Source organism: Limanda limanda, chromosome 16, assembly GCF_963576545.1.
Source record: "Limanda limanda chromosome 16, fLimLim1.1, whole genome shotgun sequence".
Lineage (NCBI taxonomy): Eukaryota > Metazoa > Chordata > Actinopteri > Pleuronectiformes > Pleuronectidae > Limanda > Limanda limanda.
Genome location: NC_083651.1, coordinates 6,373,246 through 6,399,784, shown reverse-complemented (window position 1 = coordinate 6,399,784; position 26,539 = coordinate 6,373,246). Strand labels below are relative to the sequence as shown.

The following is a 26,539-nucleotide window of genomic DNA, read 5'->3' as shown; positions in this document are numbered from 1 at the left end:
TTGTTAGCATAGCCCTCTGCCAGAGAAGGTGTTACCGAGATTCTGTTGCAATTTAATTGGATGATCCTGTCAGCATGTTTGTCTCCATGGGACAAGATGTCAGTGACTCTCAGGCTTCTCTGTAGACAACATAGTGCCATCCACAAATTAACCAAGCGGGCATGAATAACTCTGCTGCCAACTTGGATAATGTTGCTCCCAATTTTTATGTCTGACACATTTTGCCTGTTGGATATCACCAAGATCTCTGTGAGAGCTGTCCTCTAATTAAATACAAGGGTAAATAAGAGATTTCATCACCTATCTCTCATGTTGCAGGTGTCGAACTGAAGCTCGTGGTAATTTCCCAGCAAACCTTGCTGCACATGACTGAGATTCGTTGGCTGGCCGTTGAGGAACATGAGCCGCATGCAGCCTTGGAAGGACGGAGTCGGGATCTGGCAGTCGGCCGCAGGGCAACCTGGAAGGAGATAAAACATGATGCAAACTTTTGTTTTACTGGACAAGCAACATAAACCTGGGAGGAAACGTTATGTTACAGTGTCCCTGTTAAAAGGTGGGCTAAGCATTTTAAATCCAATACATTTCTCATATATCTATACATTCTGGTTTCAATACACAATTATGGATCTGTATTTGGGAAGCAGAGAAAGCAGGATGACCCAAACAGCATAAGTTCCACACAATCAGCAAGAAGGGGAGTGAGGAAGTTAGATACACCTCTGATCCAGTCAGAGATTTCTATGGAGTCATAAACAGTATTATATGCCAACCCTCTTTCCTGGTACAATTTTGATTAAAACAAGATACTGTTTTCATTCATCCACCCTGGCCACTACTGTTTCAGACATTAACAAGTACTGTTAGCAACTGGAAATACCTTTTTGCTACTACCGCTATGTCACAGTTATGCTGCTATAGGTCTAGAGTGCTGGGAGAACTCCCATCATGCACTTTTCCTCTTCTTTACGTCTCTCTGCTTCCACATTTATTTATTTATTACTACTTTTCACTAACTTTGTGTTTTTTTTTTCCCGTCCTATAGTCTCTCTCACTTTTTGCAGGTATCTCTGACTCCAGAGCTGCAGGATTCAGACAACAAAAACTATTATTATATGAATTGTTGCTGCTATCATTAATAACATCTTTACATCCAGAATTATCACTCTTATTGTTTTCATTATGACAACTAGATATGGTTGTACTAAGATGGTACACAACTGGTCCTGGCCTCTCTCTCTCATCTCTCTTTTTCGGAGTTTAGAAGCAGCAAGACGTAACGCTTTCTTTTTATTTACATCACTTCCACACCAGCATCGGCTCCTATCACCAAAAGCTCTTGGATCTCTTGGTTTCTCCAAGTTGAAGTCTCCGTTGGTGTCTTCTATGTTCATTGCTCCTGAGATATGTGTATCGTTTTTGTTTTTACCGGTTCTGTATCTGTCGCATGTAACAAATGTCGTCAACATGCCCACTCACTTGTAATGAAACCTCTGGAGAATATCCTGCTCTTTAGGAAACTGTCCAGAGTTTTTACTACAAGGGGCTGGCAGGAGAAACTCAGACATCTTGGGGTTGGTGTCTACTTGTTTTAAACTTAAATTAAAATATCCATCTCTTACCTCACCTTTAAAGAGGAACATAATAATGTATGTTTAAAGTGTGAGAATCCACAAACCTCCAAAGTACAAGTTGCCTCTTGACTCCACTTGTTCCCACAGCTCAGTCTTGGAGCACGGCTCTCCATCCACAGTCACAGAGATCTGTAGGTTCCTGGTGTCCAGACTCACTGAGTGCCACAGTCCATCACTGACTCTGAGACCTGCAGAGGGACATTTCACATTTTCAAACAGTGAAGTCAGCGGCAACACAGAAAGTTATTTGTTGAGGGCCTGGAGGCTGTGAATGATTTCCACCACCGTGTTCTCGTTTCATCTAAATGTGCGACACAGTCAAAGGTGTTATGGAAGTATTTCCTGATATCAGGTTTCCATTCAGCAATGGCCATGGGAGCGCAAGACTTTTGATGATTAATTTCCCCGGTGTTAACGTTTAAGTTAAGATACGTACGTTTTGATACTGATATTTTTGTACCTGCCAACGCTGCAGTCAAATCCCCCAATTTCTCATCAACACTTTGCCTTCGCACAGTTTTTTCTTTGCATCACACACAGTCAGCAGCAGCCTCTTCAAAAATTTGTCAAACAACCCCCCCCCCCTTTCTCTGTCACAAATTCATGATGCATATTTTATCATCTAAATTTAGTTGACGTGTTAATGAGTAAGATGTCTCTAATGTCAGCATGTCGGTGTTAACTAATTACTGTGGACTTTGCATCGTTTCCACTGATGTAAAACTAAGCCCTGTACTCACCGACTGTATTTTATAATTCCGCATTTCACATGGGATTACTGCGGCTGTAATTCATCCCCTCTTTGTTGATTTGGACTTTGAAAACCTATGAGCAAGTACCATATGATGGATTGCAAAAAGTCACAACAGTGTATAAAATAGTTTTAATAGTTAACTAGTGCCTCATTGACCTGCTGCAACATTACAAGGATGCTTGTATGTTAATCCCTCAGTAATAATAATGATATATAATATAATAAAAAATGATACTGTTTTCCTGTCTGAAGCTATTTTGCTTTTATGTGCGTTTCTTAATAATGTTAAATGCACCGAAATAACACATTCCTTTTAAAGTGGACTTCATTTTTTACCAAAACACTTTGCAATATTGACTACCCATTGACACCTTGCTGCTAATTACATAAAAATCCTGCTTGATTTCTGAAAATTATGTTTCACACAACTCACATTGTTCTTAAGAGACTCTTTCATCTACTTTAACTCTAAATACGACATAAAGGCAGAAGAAGACTGAGGTTGAGTGTTGCCATGACTGATGATTAAGATGCTGTGTTCAAGCTTGTATGTCAGTGCATCGGCAGAATAAATAACACGTATTACACATATTAACAGCATTGTTGGCGATGTAGTCAAACCAATATGATTACTGTAAGTAAGGAAAACAAATCCAAAATATAAACGTAGCTAGCGAAATTGTTTCTGTGTCATTCTAACTGTCGAATCAAGAAAAGTATCAGATAAAAGTGTGTATCTTATTGGTATCAAAGTAAAATTTGAATTCTATTTCTTTAAAATGTCAAACCTGATGACCAAACACCAAATCCTATGCTAAATCAAATTTATTTGGCCCCAAGGAACCAAAATCAAGCTGAAAATCCATCCAAAAGAGTAATAATCCAACCAAGTGTCAGCTATAAAACATTTCTTTCAAAATGACACTGACATCTTCACCGAGCTGCAGCGCTCAGGAAAACAACACCATTATTGCGACTTGAAATGACTGAGCCACACCTCCGTGCTGCCCGCGCTGACTGGTCCCAGACTGAATTTGCATCCAAATTGAGCTGCGTGTGCTGCGGCTCGGGAGCTGAGCAGAATGCACCCTGGGAGTGATTTGAGTAAGTCCAAAATGAGACGTGTCCAAGCTCCTGGGAAAAGTTTGAGATTTTCACACAGTCCACTGATGCCTGTCGCTTACAGCAGAACCTTTTATCCCGCAAGACTGCGAGTGCCTTGGGCATTTTTCTCCACTCCATTGACTGCTTCACGGAATAAACAGTGTAGCCGCGAGGGACTGCAGGCGAGCATCAGTGGGAGTTTCCTCTTCCCCCCTTTCAGCTCATATATATATCATGATCTGCTCGCTATCCTGCTGCTGGCCAAGCTGGGAGTGTCATAGCACTGCCCAGGACGCGAGTGTTCTCTATCATAGCGGTGATCTGCATGAGTGTTGCTGCCCCGTCAGGAAGAATAAAAGCTCTGCCTATTCTCATGTGTGAGACGACAACTTTAAGCCCCACTGATGCCTCCAGGAAACACACATTTCAAGGTTCCATGCCATGACTGCCGACCTCGAGCTCTTCCAGCACAGCCAGGCAGCGTGAGCTCAATGAAACAAAAGCTCATCTTGCTGTTTCCCGTCGTGTGTGTCTCTTTGTTTGAGGATGAAAAAAAAATGAAGCCTATGGCTGTTGATGCAGACGATGTTGAGGCCGAACAGACAAAGAAACAGATCAATATTTGTTCCACACTAATGCTCTTGAAGTCTTAATCAAACACTGGTGACTGTGTTGATCCTTAAGAGATTCTACCGTCCACCTGTCGAGTTTTAAACAACTAAGTGACATTTCTTATAAAACTGAAAAGCCGGATTGAAACAGCAGGTTAAATATAGAAAATGTGCTGATTTACAGGATCCCAGGATGAGCCCCACGGCTGTTTAACGATTGCTCAAAGACCTCTGCTGCGCTGAATTTGACTTGGCTGTGAGCTGTGTGTGATACTTTTAAACCTTCACAGGAAAGCGGTGAGAAAATGTGAAAATGCTTTAATCTATAAACTTGTTTTACTCTCAATTAGAATCCATAGTTTGAGATTCACAACTTAACTTGGAATTCATTTGCTGCAGCAGTTTTAGGTTATTAATGAGGATAATGATTTTTGCAGCTGATACAAAACCTATAATGATGTTGCACAGTGAAGAGGCATCAACAGGTATCTCTTTAAACTTAACATGACCTCCACCCCTGCACAGCATGCAGTAAAGATTGAGCAGCAGTCAGTCTGGCCCTCTCCGCTCAGCTCTCACCGTTTGTTATGAATCAGCACATCCATCATAGGGAAGATTTCCAGCGGCTCCCAGGATCATGCTGCCTTTTTCGCACTAGACCAGCATTATTTCAGTACCCTGGTGTAACGAGGGAATTTACCCCCCACGCCCATGTGTTTGATGCGGTGCACTTACAGAGGACGAGTCTGCGTCTTACACACATTTGCAGACAAGATCCCAGGGATTATCTCTCGATGCGTTTAAAATGTTAATGGTCTCCATGGTGGGTGGCTACATTAGCCTCTCCTGAATTTGAAACCGAGATGCTATCTGCACGCTTGCTCGATAATAATTTCTGCGGCAAGTGTGACCTCCAACGATCCGCCCAAGGAGGAAGCACAACCAGGAATCAGAATGAAAATCAGAGAGTGAATAAACACCCCAAATTAGCGAAGACGTCGATTCATATCAAAAGCAATGTGAGATTACATCTTCACTCTGCTGAATTCATTTGTGGTGAAACTTTCACTTCACACATCATTGCAAACAATAAGCAGACTCCAGGTCGTATTTTTCGTGTGCTACAGCCTTAACACCGATAGGTCCCCGAGAAGATAATTTAATGCAGTTTTGGGTAAATTATATAAAAAAGTAATATTTTCCCTGAGCTGCGGTGGTTGTCTTCTCCATCTATATTTCCCTGCAGCTCACCGTTTCTTAAAAGTCTGGCTTAACCAGCCAATCATAGTTATCGGAGTTATCTCTGCTAAGCAATCCCATGCACAGAATTGGATCGAATTTTCTCCCTGTGAAGAAATACACTTTTTATTGAGGACAAAGGTGATAAAAGTAAGTCAGATGAAATTACTGGCGCCACTCAGCGTGCTCTGTTTCCAGATTCTGGATAGGATGAGTGACACTGTCTGTCTGTGTCTGCCTCAGTTAAGCGAAGCACATAGAAACAAGCAGCCTGTCGCACTTTGGGGTCGACATGCTCAAGTAGATGCATCTCAAGTTCCTGTCAAGTGAGATTTAAAATAATGCACATGTATTATCATCTCTGAGGTCAAGTTTTAAGGACGTGGTTCCGCGGTTTCCTTTCTTCCACACAAGTTTTTTTTTTTTTTTTTTAGCAGACATATGTTTTTTCATATGTAAAAGTTCTGCAAAGTGAAAAAGTCAAAAGCCTGTCGTAAAGCGAGCTCCTCTCCACCACAGAAAAGCCCGTAGCTCATGATGATCCTGAAAAACCTCATTATTAGACCGGCCGATACTTTCACAAAAAACGCGATGTCCCGTAACGTCACAATGCCCTTTTGCTCTTTAAAACACAACAAAACAGTAACAAAGCCAAGCTGAGCGAGAGCGGAGGCCGACATTTCCCTCGTGCTAGAAAATGTTGACAATCAGAGAATGGTCCAGCTGACCAATCAGAGCAGATTGAGCCTCATCTGGAGCTCAATCAAAGTGTTTGAGACAGAGGCTGAAAAGAGGATCTGCAGTGATGGTTCGTTCAGGACAGTTTCTGAACGTCAACCTGAATGTGAGCACAGTATGTTTCCTTTCAACACATGCACTTAAAAAAGAGTTAAGATTAAGTGTTCCTCGCTTTGAGCTCTATTTAATGTGTTGGATATGTTTCCAGCGTAGTTCACATGTATTGATCTTGTACCTCTTCTATCAATCAATCAAATTTTATTTGCATTGCTCATATTCACAAATCACAATTTGTCCAATAGGGCTTTAAAAAGGTGTGACATCCTCTGTCCTTAACCCTCAACAAGAGAGAGGTAAATCTACGGTAACCTGGTGTTATCAGGGAATTTACCCCCCAGGTCTATGCGGTAAACTTGCAGAGGATGAGTATGCGATTTACACACATTTGCAGACAAGATCCCAGGGATTATCTCATGGTGCAATTAAAATGTTAATGGTCTCCATGGTGGGTGGCTACATTGGCCTTCTCTTTGTGTTTCCTGGACTGTTACCAACATGTGCACGAGTCAAACAAAAGGGTGACTCACCACACAGCACAGTTCAGGTCCTACATTGTTTCACATCTGCTTCGATTTTCCTCACTCTTGACTTACATGTGCTCACGGTTTCTTTAATCTCAGGGTTGTTCACCACATTGAGCTAAACTACTCATCACTGGAGCAGAATCAATGTGTCAAATGAAGAAAAAAAAAATTAAATATTGTATGTGTAATATGCACAGAATTAAAATTTCACGATTTATAACAGGTATTGTTTATTTTGGATGTTTGTATCATGGTTTCAGCCTCATTTAAAAATCAAAAGACTCTTAATTACTTCATGTATAAGCATGTATTCGCAAAAGTCTATTGAAAAGTTATTGTTAGAATTTGGTGTGTTTGGTGTTAATGGAGCCATGGATGATCCTTTTTCATCTCATGTTTTAGCATATGTGTGTGTGTGCTGTGCACTGACCTGTCGAGACCTCTGACTTTTGTTGTCCTGAGCTGTGGAGGGTCAGACGCAGTTGGGTGTTGCTGATCTGCAGCTCCAGTCTCTGGGGCTCCGGGTTCAGTGGCACAGACAGCAGCAGCCCATCTGGGTTCCACGTCCTGAACTGGAAGCGAACAGAGAAGCCTCCCGTGGCAGATGCTGCTGATGGAAGCGACAGGAAGCTGCTGCCGGAGCTCAGAAAGGTGCAAGCCACCAGCTGGGGCTGCGAGCACGAGAAGGTCACGTTGCCCTGGAGGATGACAAAGCCAAGGACACAGATTTGCATGTATCTTCAGCTATGTTCGGGAAAGCTGGTCTCATCTGAAATTCATTGTGATGCGTTTCAAAATAAATGTCATATGCACTAAAAGGGGCCAGATGGTTAAAGGGCCACGAGCAAAACCTTAACCTAACCTCAGCCAGGATCATGAAGTGACATCTTTTACCGGTTATACCGAATTATCTGTCATAAATTATAAAGTAATCAGCAGAAGCAATTAGAAGCCTACTACTAAAACGAAGCCGTTAATTCATGATAATAATGCAACTGCAAAATGTCATAGTGTTTAATATGTCACAGATTTCAGTAAAAAATGTCATTGTAGGTGATTAAATTAAGGAAAAGGTTGACATTTAATTAATCTTATTTGTTTCTTACTGAGACGATCAATACCACACTCACTCTACCTGCAACTCCAAAGCTCAGTAATCAACACATCACATCTCCTGCGTTAAGTCTCCTCAACATGGTGCATTGTGCTAGAACTTTCTGTCCCTGGTTAGTTGGGTCTGCAGCACCACCAACAATCACAAACTTTCTCACTTTTTCAAATTTTATACAGATCTTTTGTGAGCTTGGCAGATTTTGAAGCTTTTTCTAAACACTGGCCAGCTGGTTGAATTCAGTCCTGATATTTAGATTAAGTTAACTCGCTGCTGCCTGTAACTTCAGACTTTCCATAAAGACAAGAGAGTGGTACTAATCCAAGTCTTGGGAAGAAAATTAGTTTGTGTATTTAATCAAATTAATAACAATATAATTATATCGCAAAGATTGATAGTGATACGTCTGATATTGATAAACCATTAACAAATTGGCACGTTCACTTTCACCATTTTAGAAAAGAAAGATGCAACCAGCATCTCCATGGACCAAACTACCCAATACCAAACAGACAAGTTTAGAAGGGACACTAGTTAGGAACTATTTCATTAAGAATAGCATATTACATATAAATATAAATAACACGTAAATCTTGTTGTTTCCACCTAGAAATTAAGACAAACTTTACGTCTGTATTACGGAAATCCATTTGATTCAGAGGCTATGTAAACATAAGCAGAAATTAAGAAATGGATTGGGTCCGCTGAGAATCCATGGATCTGTCGAAGTTTGTTCGTTCCAAACCGATAGCGTGAGGCAGCCCAACATAAAAAAAACATTTCAGTTTAATTCTGTGCAATGCAGAGGTTGTGTTGTGGTCATGTCTGTCGAGGTCAGAGTCCTATCAGTCCCGACGCCTGCAGGGCAGCACAGAGCAATCACAGCTTTGACTCTCAATGTGATTCCTCTATCAACCTCAGGGAGATTGTCCCATTGAAATTCCATTACAGCTTCCATCTTGACGCTCTCCCTCTCCACCTCCCTGCCTCTGTTGTCAGTAAAGGCTTTTTAACACAGCAATCAGACATTAAATGGAGGGGGTGTCTCAGATGAGATGTGGCTTGTGGCTCTTTGGCCGACGGGTCTGATTTGTGTGGGAGGTCGAGTCTCTAAATGATCCACTCACACACTTGGACTTAATGAAAGAGTAGTTAAGATTGCAGTGGACGTAATGATTGTTTTCAAGTTATACCTTCTTTCCGATTTCTGACTGGAATACTTTAAATCGGAATAATCAAGTATCATCAAATCTCAAATAGAAAACAACAAAGAGAACTTTAAAACTTTTACTCATAGACTGTTTTACTGTGATGTGGGATTGGTTTGTTAAATGAAAATAACATAGTAACTGTAAAAATGGATCAACCGAGATATTCATGGTTCCCTGATGATGTATCCTGAATACTCTGGTGATGTCCTGACGTTAGTCATGTCCTCCTCCCCACCAAGATCCTGAGTTTTCGAGTAGCGCCATCATCAGGCAAACATTTTTGCTTTTGTGAAGGTAAAATTCCTATCGACTGCTTATAAAGGTGGATGACGTCACAGGTCCCCAAAAGTAAAGCCAAAGCTTCTTGATAACCCCCTGGTGGCTGCATTGTAGGTTATAATCCCAACTTCCTCCATATTAGCAGATGGAACATTGACCAAAATAAAAAAAGTCAAAAGTGCACGTTAAATTATTTTAGGTAGATCTAATCACACTGTCAGTACTTAATGCATTAAAAGTGAAATGACATGATTGACAGATGAAACTTTGCAGGACCTTGATGTTGCAGCTCCGACACCTGACCACTACTGTGCACCTTCTCCACATGACAACACCAGCACGAGACAGCAGCACCTGCCCCATAATATTTTGGCTTTACTTCTGTTCAGGCAGTGGATGTGTTATCCAGCTTTATTTACATCCTGAGCTGAACTTTGTGTTCACAAATTGGCAAACACTAGCATGCTAATTCCCTTTGATCTATCACCCATAAAAACATTACTTTGTTGCCAACTTTCTCTTCCTCACCCTTTCTGTCACTGTCCCTTTCTCTTGAAATATAAATCAATACATTTTCCCTGGTACAAAGACGTTCTGGCACAAGAGTGGAAAAATGTGTCCTGGAAACATTTGGACGGACTCTTGTTTACAGAGGAAGCTGAGGCTCCTGATCCTGAGCTTCCACAGATCTATGTTCTCACAGATGTATCGGCACATATGTCACAGTAAAGTGAAAAATAAATGCTATATAGAAAGGCTAAATATATGTTATAACCAGGACATTTATTTTTAAGCTGATAAATATCTAATCTCTAATTAATCAAATGTATGTTTCGATAAGATATTTATTTAAAAAAAAGAATTTTGGTTATATTCTTATCAGATTTTGAAAAACCCAAATAGTATTATCTGTATCAGCCTGCAAAATCAAGCAGACGTCTGGCTCTTAAGCCTGAGCGTTTCAACATCCATCTTCAAAAGGAAGATCTAATGAATTTCGCAGTATAGAGGATGTGCACTGAATACAGATGTTCAAGCAGCTGACTCATTCTGATACATGCAGACCCTCTGAAAGTCCATCAAACTTACCACACTGTGTATCTGTGGCTTGCGTCTCTTTGCCAGGTCTATGATATTGATCCCGTTGTAGTAAAGGTTTTCCATGCAGCCGTTGAAGTTCTTCCTCAGAAAGGTGCCGGGTTTACCAGGCAGCGGGATGCCCCCAAAACTCAGCTGTACGGTGAGAAGGAAACACAAGAGGTAAACCACTTATCCCTGGATACAGAAATCGATCCAACAAGAACAGGTACAAATATGCACATTCATGTCTGCTATGTTTATACAAATAATTGCCATTTCCATTCTGTTCTGTATTTTACTGTGGAACCATCACCAGGCGATGTAGACGCATGCCTCAAAATACATGAAGCCCACACACTTATTCACACCAGCATAAACAGCTGAGCCAGTGATTCAGCAAGTGAGAAAACAACACCCACTCACTGAATCCAAACACTGTACACTCTACAGTGATAACATGAACACAGTATGTGAGCCTCTGGTTTGCACTCTTTCATGGTTTGATGTTTGTCCTTTTGTCAAACAAAGGGGAATCTGGATGCTGCAGCAGTTTGGGAAAGACCTTTTCTTTTTTATAGCGTGGCAGTTCCCTTGTGCGGAAAGTTCAATCCATAAACATTTTCTTCTTTGTTTTTGATTCTGCTGGAGGGACTTGGCTGGCATGCACAGAACCTTGACTCCAGCCCTTTCTAATGCCTCTGGGGTGAACTGGAGCACCAGCTGTGAGCCAGGCCTTATCGCCCATCATCAGTGCCCACCCTCACTAATGCTCTTGTGGCTGAATGGAAGCAAATCCCCTCAGCAAGGTTCCAAAATATTTCTGAAAGCCTTCCCAGAAGAGTGGAGGCTGTTATCGCAGCATAAGAATGGCCACGGTTTTGGTATGACATTATTTTGTCATTGCTTGGGTTTGGGCTGTCCTCACACTTTTAGTCATGGCCAAGAGTAGCAGGTTTTCTGTATTTCAACACTGCATCTTTAAAGGTGATATATTTAGGAATTTATGCTTGTTAACCCCCCGACCCTTTAGAAGGGCAATTATCGTACTTTTCAACATGGGTCTTGTGTTTATAAATGTGGAAGTGTAAATTAAAGATACTTTTGAAATTGGTTCAGTAATCCTCGTGGCTACAACGCGATCTTACAGGGATACTGCGACGGGAAGAACCATTCATTATACACTCACATTTATAAACAACGGACTCATGTTGAAGAATATCAAAATACCCCTTAAATTACTGTTGCTAGGCCTGTAAAGTCTTAGCATCAACTTAATCTATCAAACTCTTTATACACAGACAATTGCTGTCGAAATTCCATGTACACTTCTTCATCTTATTGCTCCTATAAGTCAAAGCTTTCTCTCCTCCTCTCTGATTTGTGGTGTTCTCCAAGGCTCCACAGTTGGTCCCTTATTGTTCTGCACATAAAAGTGTTGCATTTCTCAAAACCTTCTTCAGCTAAATGAAAAGAAAGCGGAACTAATTCCTTATTTTAGAGAAACATTCGTGAGCCCTTTCGGCAAATATCAAACCTGCAGCTGGAAACATTGGTGTGATATTTGACAGTGACCTTTCATTTGCAAAACAAATCACAACCGATAAAAATCATGTATTTATGGGTTAAGGAGCAGCTCAAAGATCATGTCTTTTCTCTCTCGGCCTGAGAAGGTCATCCAGGCTCCTATTAAATCTCAGATAGATCATTGAAATTCTTTGTACTCACAGGTTGATGCAGAAAGCAATCTAATGCTTTAAGACTCAAAGACAAGATCACATCAACCCTGGTTTAGTCTTTCTTCAACATTTACCAGTATGTTTAAGCACTTATATCAAGTGTGTACCTTGAAGAAAGTTATGATTGAGTTCCCAGTGACATAGGTGCATTATAAAAAAAAATTCATTATTATTATAGTTTTCATAATTTCTGTTCAGAGCTTGATGATGGTTGTCTGGCCTCCACTGAAAACATTTATTGAGTGGTAAAAATCACTCTAGCTTACCTTCAATTTGCATAATTGCCTCAGCTCATGGACTCACCTCATAGTCAACCTCCAGCGAGTGTCCTTCTCCTTTGGTTTCAAAGTGCTGTGTGTGGGAGTCCACTGTGAGGTTAACCTGCTTGTTGAAGCGCTCGATGTGAACAGAGTGCCAGTGCTGGTCGTCCAACAGACTGCCCACAGTGACAGCCACACGGCCGCTGCTGAATCTCAGCCGGCTGTCATCTGGGGAGGAACACAAAGGGAAGAGCTCAACACAGTGAGCAGCTTTACATTTTCCCACAGTGGAGACAGGCGGAGTTCAGACGTGGAACGAAGGCAAACAAACGCATCTGTGCACAGAATTATGCCCTTTCTGTTCTATCAGATGACGTACACTAGGCTGCCAACACAAATACGGGATGAAGGTAGGTATACAGCTAGAATAATTATTACCTCTTCCAAGGGGGTTACATTTTCACCCGTGTCTGTGAGTGTTTGTTGGTTGGTAGGTTTGTTTGTCAAAAGGATTTTGCAAAAAACTATATCACAGATTTCCCCTATATGTGGTGGAAGGGAAAAGGGCCAAGAGAGAACCCATTATATTTTGGTGTGGATATAGACAAAGGGGCAGATCCAGGACATCACTTTCTTTAAATTAGAGGATAAGCTGTTTTTAACATTTTGACTGAAAGCGCCGAATATAAAGCTTGGATCTTAGACTGATATCTGTGATGGTGTGCAATTTGGTGCAGATCCAAATAAAGATCCGGGTCTGGCAGATTTAAATGTTCTTTCATAAGGGAACCTATCATCCCTTGTGCACCACTGAATGCCGGTCTAATTTGGACAATGAATTACCGGCTGAATCATTTTTATCAAGTAAGGACGAACTAATTTAATGTTTAAGTCATTTATCAAAACAAAATGTGAAACATCTTCTGGTTTAAGGTTTTAAATGTGGCAATTTTCTCAGTGTCTGTTAAAATAATAGTATTGTTGAATCTTTTTTTAACAGATTCATCCTTTTCATTTGCTTTACCATCATTTTTAACTTTTCAATTTGTAACTGTTCTCTTTGATTTCAAATTGATTTATTTTAATTTCGCCTCCGTTTAAATGTTCCTGTATAGCACCTTAAATCTACCTCTGTGTATGAAAAAGGCTTTTTTTGGGGGGGAGGATGTTTCAAATTTCATGATTTTTCCTTTGCTCTTCATTATGTTCTGAAGAAAACAGGTGAAAATAGGGCCAGATATACCAATGACAACCATCACTCAACCATGAAAAGAGCATCTAAAATGTGCATATTGTAAAGGCCTCTCAATATTGCAGCGATTCCAAAGTCACCATGAGAACATTGACATTTAAGACAAAATTCCTCTGTAAGCAAAACATTTGCGGGGAAAGGTTTGTGACGCATCGTTCACCTAAGTTGAGGTAGAGGTCCAGTCTTCCTCGGTGAAGCTCCAGGGTGATGTAATCTCCTCTCTGCCCCTCTCCGTGCAGCAACACGCCCTCGGCCTGGTGGCTCTTGAATCGCAGAGAGATCACGTCCTTCACCGTTGACATGGACTTCTGGTTAAACCGATACAGCAGCGAGCTTCTGCCATCAAAGTCTGCCACATAAGACTCTGAAGGAACGATGAGAGTGACCTTTAGATTAGTGTTTTATTCTGTTAAAACTAACAATACGAAAAATGTGCTACTTGGTTCTGAAGATCCCACTGAGATGAAGTGAAACTTTTTAAAATCACTGCCAAAGTGAACCGAGCAGGCGTCCTAAATGTGCAACATGTTACATTTAGATGGTGCCAAAGAAAAGAGGGAGTTTGGAACACAAGAAGTGGAAAAACAAAGTGTAATAAGGTGGCTGTGGCAGCAAACACTATAGAAGGAACAGCAAGCAAATACAAAAACAACCTGGAGCGATGCATAGCTTAAATAGCACGAATTGTAACTTTTTTCTATATTGTGATGATATCATGTTGCGGACACACACACACACACACACACACACACACACACACACACACACACAAACACACACAAATCAACTGTGAATCAAATGTGAATTGCTTCTTCAGCCATTTAATTTACAGCTTAATGCCACCTGCTAGCTTGCTGTTCCTTAATGCAACAATCTGAGAAATTCACTCAAAAGCACCAGGATAATCTGCTCGGCACCAACACTGGTTTTGCTATAAATGTATTTAAGTAACACACAGTGACCGTCTGCATTCTGTCCTAGGCGCTTCAAAAGGCCGCTGTCCTTGGTAGCGTTAACGTTGGCTCCATTCCACTTACAGTAGGTTGGCCAGTTCCAGGGCTGTGTGCACTCTCACTCACTGACTTGTCTTACCTTCACACCTAATAAAGTGCAGCAATCGATATACCTGTGCTTTGCCTGCCATTTTGACAAGTCGAGAAATTACTGCCATAAAAAGTGTCTGTAGGAGCTAACTGCACAGACCGCACGGGTTTATCAGTTCCCACACAGTCTGTCACGACTCGTGCTATTCTGTTAATCACTGTTCGAATGTGGTCCGGCTCGGCGTCGTCCCTCTGCAGTGGTAGTGACAGCCGGGCTGTTGCAGCAATATAAATGAATATGGAGTATTTTACACAGTGATGAGGACTTTTCTGCACACAAACAGTTTTTGCTCTACCTATAAAATCTACGATCGCTCTCTGGCATATAGTCCAGGGAGAGATCAGGTAATAGTATAGAGCATTTTCAGTGTCACCTCTAGCGTCAGTAGAGACACGTATTGAGTACTAAATAGTCTTTAATGCAGCAGAATGAGTTGCATATAAATTGTACCTACCTGTGTCTCTGTCTCTCTCTGTCTATTTTGGCAGATAAGTATTTCCAGTAGCTGGAGTCGATCATTGGTTTTATTATAATTCGGATTTTCAGTCGACACAGGCAGACGAGTGAATCCAAAAATACCCACAACAAAAGGAGGAGTATATGAGGCCACATTAGTTTTATACCTGCTTATCCAACATTAATACCCTTCAGTGTGTGGAGGTTGGTCGTCATAAAACTCTCTCTGTGGGATATTCTGAGGGTGTTTCACAGCGAACTGACCGGCTCATCTAGTTAGTGCCGCTTCATAACACGTGGGAGAGGCGTATAAGTGATTCCCCATTACATGCATTTGTATTGAGGACGGTTCAGGTTATTAATTTCACTGTGTGCGTGAATCCCTTTTTCATTTCGCTCTGCACACAGAGCTCGGGCCTGTTTTAGTTTCTCATCATAATGACGAGCACAGATTTAGACATTTCTTACATTTATTATTTGGGACACTTATTACAAAAATCACGATACTCATAAACATTTTAATGTCAGAGTTTAAACAGAATTACAACTTTATTTACTGCTGGTTAGCCAAGCATTTAAGGCAAGACACATGAGGAGCATAATGAAAACGGGGCTCTGCTTCTGTAGTCAGATATAGTTATTTCAATGTACTGTTTATGTGTATACTGAAATACCTTAACCTTAATGCTAGTATAATTATTTAAATATCTGATTCAAATTAAGAGAGAATAGCTAATTATATGATATTCTCTATCTATCCTGAATAAAATTGATGTATTGATTATGCTGTTACCTCATTCGATTTTGTGGAATACCAAACCTGTTCGTAAAAACTTGCATTTTTCATTTACAGGTAAAAACTACAGGGGAAAAAAATAAGAATCGGCTAATTATTGTTTTACCTAACATGCTAGCTTCCATGTGGAAGTTTTTGATTTAACTCCAAATGATATTTGTGAGCTGTTGGTTTAGGCTTGGAAAGTGGTGTACGTTTTTAAGTGGTTAAGTCATTAGAACACCACGGCTAGGCAAAAATGAAAAACAAATTGCCTGGCCTTTGCCATTTCTGAAAAAAAAATGAAAAACATCATAACTTATGGACTATTTGTATTTTAGGTTTAGTTTTCAGTCAAGCCTGTTCTAACAAAATTAAATGTTTATATAACATAATATTTTCTTTAGAGAAGTTAGTGAAATAGATGTGATAACTGTGTTTTGCTGAGTTTTGCACTTGCGGAGCAGCATTGTTCTCTTAGGAAACCCACACACCAGTGGTGTCGACATGCGTCATCACAGGCTGATCATCCAGAAAAGCAATTTCCACATTTCCTCCCAGGTTTGACACTTCCTGTCTTCTTTACTTGTGTCTGTGAGGCAGCTTTGATGCGTGTTACATGTTTCAACATGCGTCCGCTGACACCAGCTGAAGATGTTACCACTCGACTTCATAAGGAGACTCTTACTCACAGTCACTCCTTTGTCTTTTTTTTGTGTCCGTTATGTGGGTCACCTTTTTCTGCCATGGCAGAGCAATGACTCCATGATGAGGCCCACATAGGGTCTAAAAGCAAGATATCCTGATTTAAACCCCTTAAAATCTCACCTTTTAAAATGAATTTCCATCTATTTCCATGTATTTACTTATCCTACTAAGCGTATTACTAAATATGGTCATAATACATGTGTGACGCCTCAATAAATAGACCATAACAACTTCTAGTTTCTTGTTTCATATGACGCTTACGCAAAACCTTGGCTTCATCACCTTATACATTTATAAAACAGTCAGTATCTGTTTTTGTCAGTGACAACTTAGATCAAAGATGGTTCCTTTTCACAACATTTTAGGTTAAGTTAGGGTTTATTTATACAAACAACTAAACACTACTATGATACATCCATCGGATTTCATAGTAGCTATACAATTCACTTGTATCTGTTTTTTATATGTAACAATCTGCAGCAGATTAAATAGTAGAAGCTTGTTTTAGCCGCTGGTGTGACTATGGGACAGTACTTAGCACTATGGCTTAACACCTTGCGACAATGTGTGAGACTTCCAGGTTGAAATAATAATTTATTTTAGAAAACTATATATACTGTATATACACAGAAGGGCCAAAAAAAACATCATTCATGAAAATATATTTCAAAATTGCACATGTCAATTAACAGACTTCGAGCATAAACTGTAGTAGGAACTCCTTATAGACTAATTAATTAAGCTTGTGCAAATATTAAAACTGAGCCTGCATTTTTCTGTGTTTCTGTAGTTCCTCCACATCAAGCTGTATTTTTCAGCAACATTTAGCTGCACACACTGCTGGGTTTGTTTGTTAAAGGTTTAAAATAAGAGGTTATCTGCAATCTAAACCTCATACAGAACTGTCACAGGTACAGTATTGTAAGAAAAACTGAAAACTGACAGAGTAAAAAAAAATGGGCAAAGTGTTTGTTTAGTGCATTTAAAATTATGTCTACCTCGAAAAACGAAGGCTGAATTGAATTGCCTAAGCATTTGGATCACAACCAAAACCCTTAACAAGAGCGTCACCAGATGTTTCCACATTTGTCTGGAGCTGCTGTCGAGATGCATTTAATTTACAGTTTTATTTTGGGAGTGTTGAGTCTGAGGAGATCACAGTGCATGTGAGGTGCTCATGCTGTCTGTCTTTTGATTAATCATTTTCACTGCTGGTCTGCAACACTAAACAGCATGTTAAAAGCAGGTGGCTAGGAAATGGTTCTCATCGCTCTCGATCAGGAGAGCAGCTGCAGAGCTGGAGGTACAGTGTAAATGAACAAATCCTTCTAGGTGGTGTAATTACAGAGGTCTGATGTATTGACTGAGTGCATTCTTGTTGTGGTGTTAATAGCAGGGTGTCTGCTACTCACTGTAGGAGCAGCCGTACACCTCCACTCTGAGGCCCATCCAACCGCTGGGGTTCCAGTCGAGAGGGACGAAACGCAGGAAACGCGTTCTCACAGGATGGGACAGCTTGTTCTGGACAACAGCCTCTGAATTCACATTCCCGACAAACCTCTGCAGAGAGATGGAGAAAGAGAGAGTGTAATGACAACATAAGACTGATCGACAGCCAATGAATATCAAGATTTTCACCAGCAAAAGGCTGAAATCAAGCAGTATAAAAACAAAATCCTCGAATAGCACAGGAAACAATAAAGTGCTGACAAGGGCAGCATCTTCCTCCTATCCTTGAACATACTATATAATGTAAAGTGATAAGAATCATCATGTGGTGTAGAAATATGAGACTCTCTGCTCAAACAGGTCAATGTGAGACCGAGGAAAAATGACCACTGAGGAAGCCAGGGGGCAAAATAAGAGCTCTCGTATTGTGTTTTCTCCCTGCAGAGCTAAAAGCAAAAAGTGCTTGCGAGATGTCATTCTTCTTTCTTCTCTTCCACCCCTCCTCTACTTTCAGTCTTCACGGAATAACACCAGGGGACATGAATAGAGAAACAGAGAGCGGATGACAGATGGACACAGAAACAGAGACAAGCAACCTCTGCTGAATGACTGATTACCATCCTCCTCATAACGGATTCTAGGCAGGTGACATATCAGATCAATAGGTACTCGTACTATAAAGAAAAAAGAAGATACATCATTGACAGTAGAGCTGCAGGCTTTACTGAATACTTCAGCAGAGTCAGAGAAGCCCAATATTTCAGCTCTCCACAACAACGGAAACACAATGACTGGCAGCACAAATGACCACACGATGCGTGTGGAGCGCTGCAAAGCAGAGGCATCATTACATACACCGGGATGCTGCTTCTTGGTTGATAATCAAGGTAACAGTGCGACTGTTAAGGCTGTTATTTTGATTTATGCCACCACTTTTCCATTTTGAGCCATTTACCGAGCGAGGCCTGGTGGCTAGGGTCTTAAAACGAGCAAGAGCTAATTTATACATGCAAAGGAAATTCACAGGAGGGATTAACAAATGGCACTGGGACCTACACATGTGGTTGAGGAAAACGTATTACTGTGGCACTACAAGCTGCAATTACAGCGAATAAAGAAAGAGAAACGTACCTGCTTCCCACAAATAAAGCATAAATATTCCCAGCACTGAGGTATTCTAAACACCCTTTGGCCAGAATAATTTGAAATACTGTAGTTATTAGTGTTTTATTGAGAATGAGGTCGATGAAAACATGTGGCTGTGGGCTGCAGCCAACACCTTGTTATTTTCAGGCTTTGTGTCAGACACACTATTTGATTGCTGTGCATTCAAAAGCTGTAATTTAAGGCAGCTGAGATTGAAGCTTCTAAGCTCAAGTATTTCTTTACAACATAATTAAATGAAATATTCATGACTAAAATTAAAGGTCAGGGGACAAATACCCTTTAGGAATTATTTATGAATCAAAAACGGTAAAAAGCTTGGATGATCCTCTTCATCAGGACTCCGTTGGTGTGGTGCGATGTGACTTGTGTAGGCAATATAGGCAATTAAGTTTCCACGTGTTGATAACTCTGCATTGAAATGTTGCTAAACCATTTTCTATTATTTTACATCACTTTTTTCGAAATCAGCCTTGTCCTGCACCTGATTGGGTACTAGCCAAAAATTATTAATTCTTATAATTCCTTTGTACATAATTGTGTATAGAATTCTGTGAATTCTTGTGCACAAAATTGTGTAATTTCTTGTGTACAGACTTGAAGTACATGACTGTATATGCAGCATGTGTGTTTATTCACGGCGACGGCTCATATAGTCTCAGGTTTGGGCAGGTCCGGATTGGACTTGGAGATAATTATGGGTAACAGTTTGGGTCCAGTGTTGAGCTTTTGGGTGCTGACTGGTGCATAGTTTGCAAAAATGGATCCATGCAGGACTCTGCTTTGTACAACAGTGATTACAGAAGAATACCAGGAGAATAACGATTTCTTGAAACATTGCCAATAGAACTAATAAGAAAATAATAATGTTTTCAAGGCCTTCGGAATTTTAAGTACAAGGCTTTTGTTTTCTTTGAATAGGACACTCTGTATGGCTGGTGTATGTGCTGCAAGTTTGAAAAACAGCTGAGAAACTATTCTTGCCATTAAACTCATTATTTACACTTGAACTCCCGGTTGAACTTCTGTAAAAAACTAATGAACCAAATGATCTCTGAGACTGCAGAGCACTCATTCTAACAAAGTCATTAAGCAACAACACTCACACAAGTCAGCATGAGTCATTAGTATTCAACAGCAACATCACTGTACAAGAACTCCACTGAGACTGTCCTGAGCTACATGACGTTTGTGCTTTTTCCTCTTTGGAAAAACTTACAACGGAGCATCCTGTGTGTTTCCGGCTGGGGACTTGGCTGAGACTCTGGATTAAGGCCTGAGGGTGCAGAGGGTTTTCCAGGGGGCCAGAGGACTTCTTATCCGCATAAACAATCCTAACCCCACAGTGACTTCATTATTTCTATTTATGTTTCTGTCACTGTGGAACAGTGTCCCTCCCTGTTCATTAAGACTCTTTGCTCTTCCTCTCCAGTGATGAGCTCCCCTGTGTCAGTTTTCCTTTATGTTGCATACAGCTCAGGCACATAAGTTTATTTTAATCAATTCACTGGGGGATAAATCATGCTGCAGGCAATGAAGGCAATGCAGCATTTTCCTTGAGGCCACTGTCCAGTTAAACAGCCTCAGACAACACATAGATGGCAACAAGCACATGACCTTGCCACGAGCAGAGATGCATCGCTTTCGGAATGCACCGGAACAATGATTCCCCCGTGTGAGGAAATAGAATATCCCCAGTTTGCATTATACGGTTGAAATTCAAACGTATTTTACTGCTTGAAGATCCAATCTGATCAGTAAGCAGATCTCATTCAAGATAGTCAACAAATGCAATGGTCAAATGGTCACATTGACATTTAAGGGGTATTGATTGATTCACAACATCATCCCACTGATTGGGTTGCATGCATGAAAACATTCCACCTTTAAAGTTGGCGGTTGCTGCCCGTTTATGAACAATTTGTCCTATCTAGCTAATAATTGCAAGAGATGAAAAGGCAGCAAAATATCCTTTGATTCATCATTCACTTCTGAATTTCTTTATTTGTGATGAATTTGCAAAGAAGCATTAAAAAGGCTGTGAAAGAATCTAGGATGACTTCTGCTCCATCCGTAATGTCTGCTGGAAATACGAGTTTGTATAGCCTTGATTATTAAATGAGCTTATGCCTTCCCTGCAACTTGTCCTTGAGGCTCAGATCTGTATATGGCTGGTGCACTATGTTAACATGTGCATGTCTTCTGAAAGAAAAATGGTCAGAACTGAAGACATACCGAGCAGAACCATCGTGAATTGTGCGAAGCAGCGTAGCCAGACATCCATAGAGGAAGACATTTTTAGTGACGAGTTTGCAAGTTGCTCAGAAACTAGATACGTTAATATAATGTTACTTCACTTGAGGAAAGGAATAACCAGTTACTGCAGAACAGAAGAGATTGGAAGTGAGTTGTTATAAAAAGTGGAGGGCCGTTCGAGAACGCTGTGTGCCGACCTGTAATGGATACATTTCTTAAAGTAAAGAACGCAATGCAGTATGCCGGGAGTGACGGTTAAACTGAACTTTGGGGATAGATGTTTTGGAAGGAAACTATTACATTCACAGCTTTGGCTAATACTAGTTAGCTGAATGGTTGTCTGACAGTATTAATCTCTAACAGGATGAACCTATGAATTCATAAAATCAGTCTAACATTTGTTCATGTTCTCAGTTAAATGTATAAATTGACGCCGAAGGAACAGCGGTTTCCTTCGAAACCAGCTGTAACTTCTGTTTGTGTGTGTCCTTAGTGTGGCCCAGCACTTAAACAAACACCATTACACCTTTGACCATGAATGAAAAGCCAGAAGTGCTGTGACCAGGACCAATCAGGTCGCTGAAACTTCTTCACTCTCTATAGAAAAGTCTCTCTGAAGCCTGATATGACGTCCGTTCTCTGCACATTAAACCACAATGATAATATTAACATGGTAATGTGTAATGGTTGTAATAATCACCTTGTTTATGAATGTGTCAATGTGTTTACGTCAGCTTATTAGCTAATTAGCAGTGGTAGCCTTATGATTTAATAAGGTTGTTGGGCCTTGGTGGAAGTATGTGGTCTCTGAGTGCCCGTTTAGGTTAAATATTCACGTTGTTTGCCACCGGCCAATAAACTGATCAAAGACGAAGAAATAAATGTTAAAATAGGTGATCTGCAATTTGATATTGACTTCCGACTACACTTTGGATAAATAAAAAAGATATACTGTTGTACTTATATGGCACTTACATGTAGCACTTTGTAGTTTGGCTTTTTTTCTGTGCAAATTGTACTTGATTCTTGTTGTTCTTGGTTTGTACCCTGATGGCTGAATGTACTAATTGTAAGTTGCTTTGGATAAAAGCGTCAGCCAATAAGGTAAATGTAATGATATTTTCTTTGTGACTGAAACCAATTGAATATGTGACTTTAAATGAATCAACACCCCCTAGCTATGCTAATCCTCATATTCCTCAAAGCAGAGGCCTTAAGGTACTTAGAGCATATTCTAAAAGCCTCATTCTCAGCTGCACAAAAGCATTGGTAAAGAATTAGAGGTAACATTAAATGAGACGTTAGGGGTTCACTAACATCACTGGGGTTCATTCTCTGGGGACCCTGAAGGTCAGTTTAAAAAAATTTGTAATTGCAATCCAAACATTTTTTGAGATAGTTAACTCTAGACCAAAGTGAAAACCAAATAGACTGGCATTGCCTCTGTAGAGCAACCTAACATGGCTAAAAACATTTTAACGTATTATTCATGAATAATGATTTTAGACCAGGCTGAACAACATTCTAAGCACTTTCTGCATGCAAGGCCAATCATGCACACACATATAAATCCTTGTAAGATCCATCTACCTGAACAGCTAACAAGAAAGAAAATGAATGTTGAAACTCCTCCATTAATGGGGGGGTTTTGTTTTCCACATTAATTCACAGCCACATTCTGAAGAGACTTCAAAATAAGTCTATCCAAAAATAATTATGTTAAAGGATCTCCACTGCTCGAATACATCCCTCTTCGCACCTATGAGTTTTTGCAAAGATCATCCTGCTAATTTACCATGAAGAAGAGTGAATATATTATACAGAGGATAACATTAACGGCAGCTCTGCCTATTTATTTTAGAGTTTGCTTTAAAGGTATCATCAGGTACTTAGCTTATTTTTTCACATAAGGAAAGGCATTCAAGCGCAAGTCTTTCATGTCAGTCACTCTTTGTGTTTAACAGAACGTAACGTGCTAAAAGCACACATTTCATCTCATCAAAGCTCCCGCAGACATAAGTAATTTTCACAGAATTTCTCCCCTGGTTTTCACTAATTATGTTATTATCAGCTTGTGAAGGGGTGCAATTCTGTTGTCGCACATATTTCTCTAACAAGGCTTTGCTCAGAACACTTCCATAGACGGATGGTGACGTCCACACTGTAACTGAGGTGAAGCTAGTTGAAGCGTGTTCATTTAAATGTGGTTTGGGATACGTACACATCGTGAACAGGAAATACAAAGCAATAAACTGCTAAATTTTTTGAATTCAAATCTAGTTTACTTAACAAACACAGGCTGTCATTCTCAATGTATGTAATACTGCTGCCAACTGGCTGCAACCTACTAATCAAGTACATTTACTGAAGTTAAATTACTTTCAACATGTCTTTAAAACCAAAGTGATCCCAACAGAGAATGGCTGCTTATCAGCTGCTATATAAACATCTATGGTACTTGTTTGTTGGAACCTGACAATATTGGGCTTGGTTTTTTCGAAAAAATTCTGAAAAGATGCTTGGGTTCCGGTTGAGCCATTTGGCTGCCGTCCTTTCTACTTGATCCTATTCGTTATTGTTTTGGCCAGGGATAAATTGTTAGCTAGTTATCGAGTTTCTAATTAAGTTCTGCATGTAGAAAAAGTTTGGCATTTACAGTGGCTGCATTGGTTTGGTACAAATGCTTGCCGAACCCAAAAGCCCATGGTGAAAAAGGCATGTGACAGCTGTAGTATGTGTGTATGTTTACCTGTACAGCCCACGCAAAGGGTTTCATTTAATCCAGTGTTAATTCTTGTTTGTATATCCAGTTTGGAGCATTAGGATGATGGTGTCAGTGGGTCGGTAATTTCTTCCAACGCTTCATTTGAGAGCAGGATTGACTATTTCTCTAGAGCCTTGCTTTACCTACAACAATTGGCCAAAGTTTCAACTTTGCTCAAAACTAATTTGATGGACTATTAAACAGAATGTTAGTCATGCACCAAGGGTGAAAAACAAACAGTTAGCTCAGGGGCGGGGGAACCTTTTTCCTATCAAGGGCCATTTACATTTTTACAACATCCTTTGAGGGCCATAATGAATTATTAAACACATATATCACACTAACTTCTATAATGCAATCGCTGGTGCTGCTTCTCTATGGTGAGGCATCTGATGTCTGATGGTAATGATGGATGATACTACTGTCGACTGGTTTTCTATGTGTAACGAGACTGTGACAACAATCTCTTACAATGCAAAAAATCTATCGTACACTTTAGAGAACTCAAGCAGTGGGATGTTGTTGCTTGATTCTTTGCAGATCAATGATTTCTTGTTGTAGATCATCAGACACAGCAGCTGGTTTGACATGTAACAGCAAACAACAAATGTTTTCAGTTCTTTTTGTGTACTTTTAATGTCGTGAAACCTCCCACAAAACTTTGTATATTCAGATGTCGTAGCAGATTGTTGTTCATACAGAGTAGAACATGCACAGTGCTTGCATGAATGCCAGTTTTAATATTAGGTGTTTTAACAGCTCCACAAAAGCAACAAGTCATTGCCCTCAATAAGGTTTCAGGTTCTTAGCAATCAACTTGCTCACCTGCTGAACATCTGCATCAGAATCCCTGCAAGCAAACTATAGGAAAACTGCCCTGTCTTTTATCTCAATAAAAATATATTTGTTCATATCTCATCTAACCTGCTAAACTTTTGTTGTCTTAAGTGTTGCAGAGGTTATGTTTTCACCCCTGTCCGGTTGTTTGTTTGTTTTTTCTGTAGGCAAGATTACGCAGTAACTTGATGGATTACCCTGAGACTTGGTGGAAAGATGTGATACAGGTCAGGGAGGAGGCTGTTAAATGTTGGTGCAGATCCAGATCAAGGGGCTGATCCATGAATGCAGTATTTCTCAGAGAATAATGATGGACCTTGATGTTTTAGTCTGTACAACTTGGTGTAGATCCAAATAAAAATCTGGATCTACTGAATTGTAATATGGTTTCATGAGAGGACTGAGGTACAGCGCTCTACTGCATCTCAATGTAATCTTTATCGCAGAAAAAAATTGATTGCTGTCATGGATTTTGTTTTTTTTGGGGGGGGGGGGGGGGATTATGACCTGTCTCCCGGAGCAGATCAAAGTGTTGGGCCATATGCATCCCAGAGGCCAGATGTTCCTCACCCCTGCTTTGGCATCATGCTCCGTATGTCATATTAAAACATGCTGTCTAATATAACACATTTATGTGTTTTATATATGTTTGTTGCATACCATCTTGTATTGCTGCAGCTGAGGTCTGCGAGTAGAACTCTTGAACCACAGCCCAGTATTTTATGGAGCTAATTTTTCGATGGAGCTAATTTGGCTCAGTGTTCGCACAGAGTAGCTCAGAGCTCACAGTCATATCAGCAGATGCTGCACTCTCATTAGTCCCCTTCAGTTCAGTGTCTGACAGTGAGCCGTTACCTTTGAGCTTCACTTGTTAAAATGCCAGACGGATGAGGGTTAGTTTCAGCCAAAGGTCTTGGTAAAAGCTGTAGTTAGTCAGCTTGGGTCTGAGTTTCATTAGAAATCTGCAGGATCTGAAATTGCAAGTTCACATGTACCGCACAGAACACCACACCACAGGGAGGTGTGGGGTTTTCATTTTCTTTGTGGATGTGCTTTTAATACACATTTTGTAAATATGTCAAGTTTACGGGGATCTTGCTGTTTAGATTTAGTGTGTTGCAGCACTGCAGCACTTAATATTTGAAAATAAAGAAATAAGTGCCTTTCTCTCGTTTCTCTGAGTCAGTTACGAAGGGCGATAGCTGCAGGTCATGTTGGTGGTATTGACACAAAATGTCTCATCTCCTCACTGAATATAGCTCTGTTTCCTTTTTGCAGAGATGCAGTAATGATATGAGGACTGACAGTGTGTGAAACAATCTGTGAACTGTCTAGCACCATATCTCAAAAATATTAATCAGTCACTGGATAACACACACAGTCCTGTCTCTCACCATTTACATACTTTATGTTATTTTTGGAAGACTGTACAA

General features: G+C 40.3%; 1 protein-coding gene across 1 annotated transcript in view; it reads right to left on the bottom strand.

Moving 5' to 3' along the window:
* Positions 1 to 26,539, bottom strand: part of LOC133021663 (contactin-associated protein-like 5) — a 91,782-nt gene that overhangs the window by 41,342 nt on the left and 23,901 nt on the right. The window contains exons 4-10 of the mRNA XM_061088610.1: positions 18,049 to 18,196; positions 13,754 to 13,957; positions 12,385 to 12,569; positions 10,355 to 10,498; positions 7,095 to 7,362; positions 1,679 to 1,822; positions 301 to 460 (exon numbers count right to left, since the gene is read on the bottom strand). Coding sequence (XP_060944593.1) covers positions 301 to 460; positions 1,679 to 1,822; positions 7,095 to 7,362; positions 10,355 to 10,498; positions 12,385 to 12,569; positions 13,754 to 13,957; positions 18,049 to 18,196 — 1,253 coding nt within the window. The remainder of the gene's footprint in view (positions 1 to 300; positions 461 to 1,678; positions 1,823 to 7,094; positions 7,363 to 10,354; positions 10,499 to 12,384; positions 12,570 to 13,753; positions 13,958 to 18,048; positions 18,197 to 26,539) is intronic.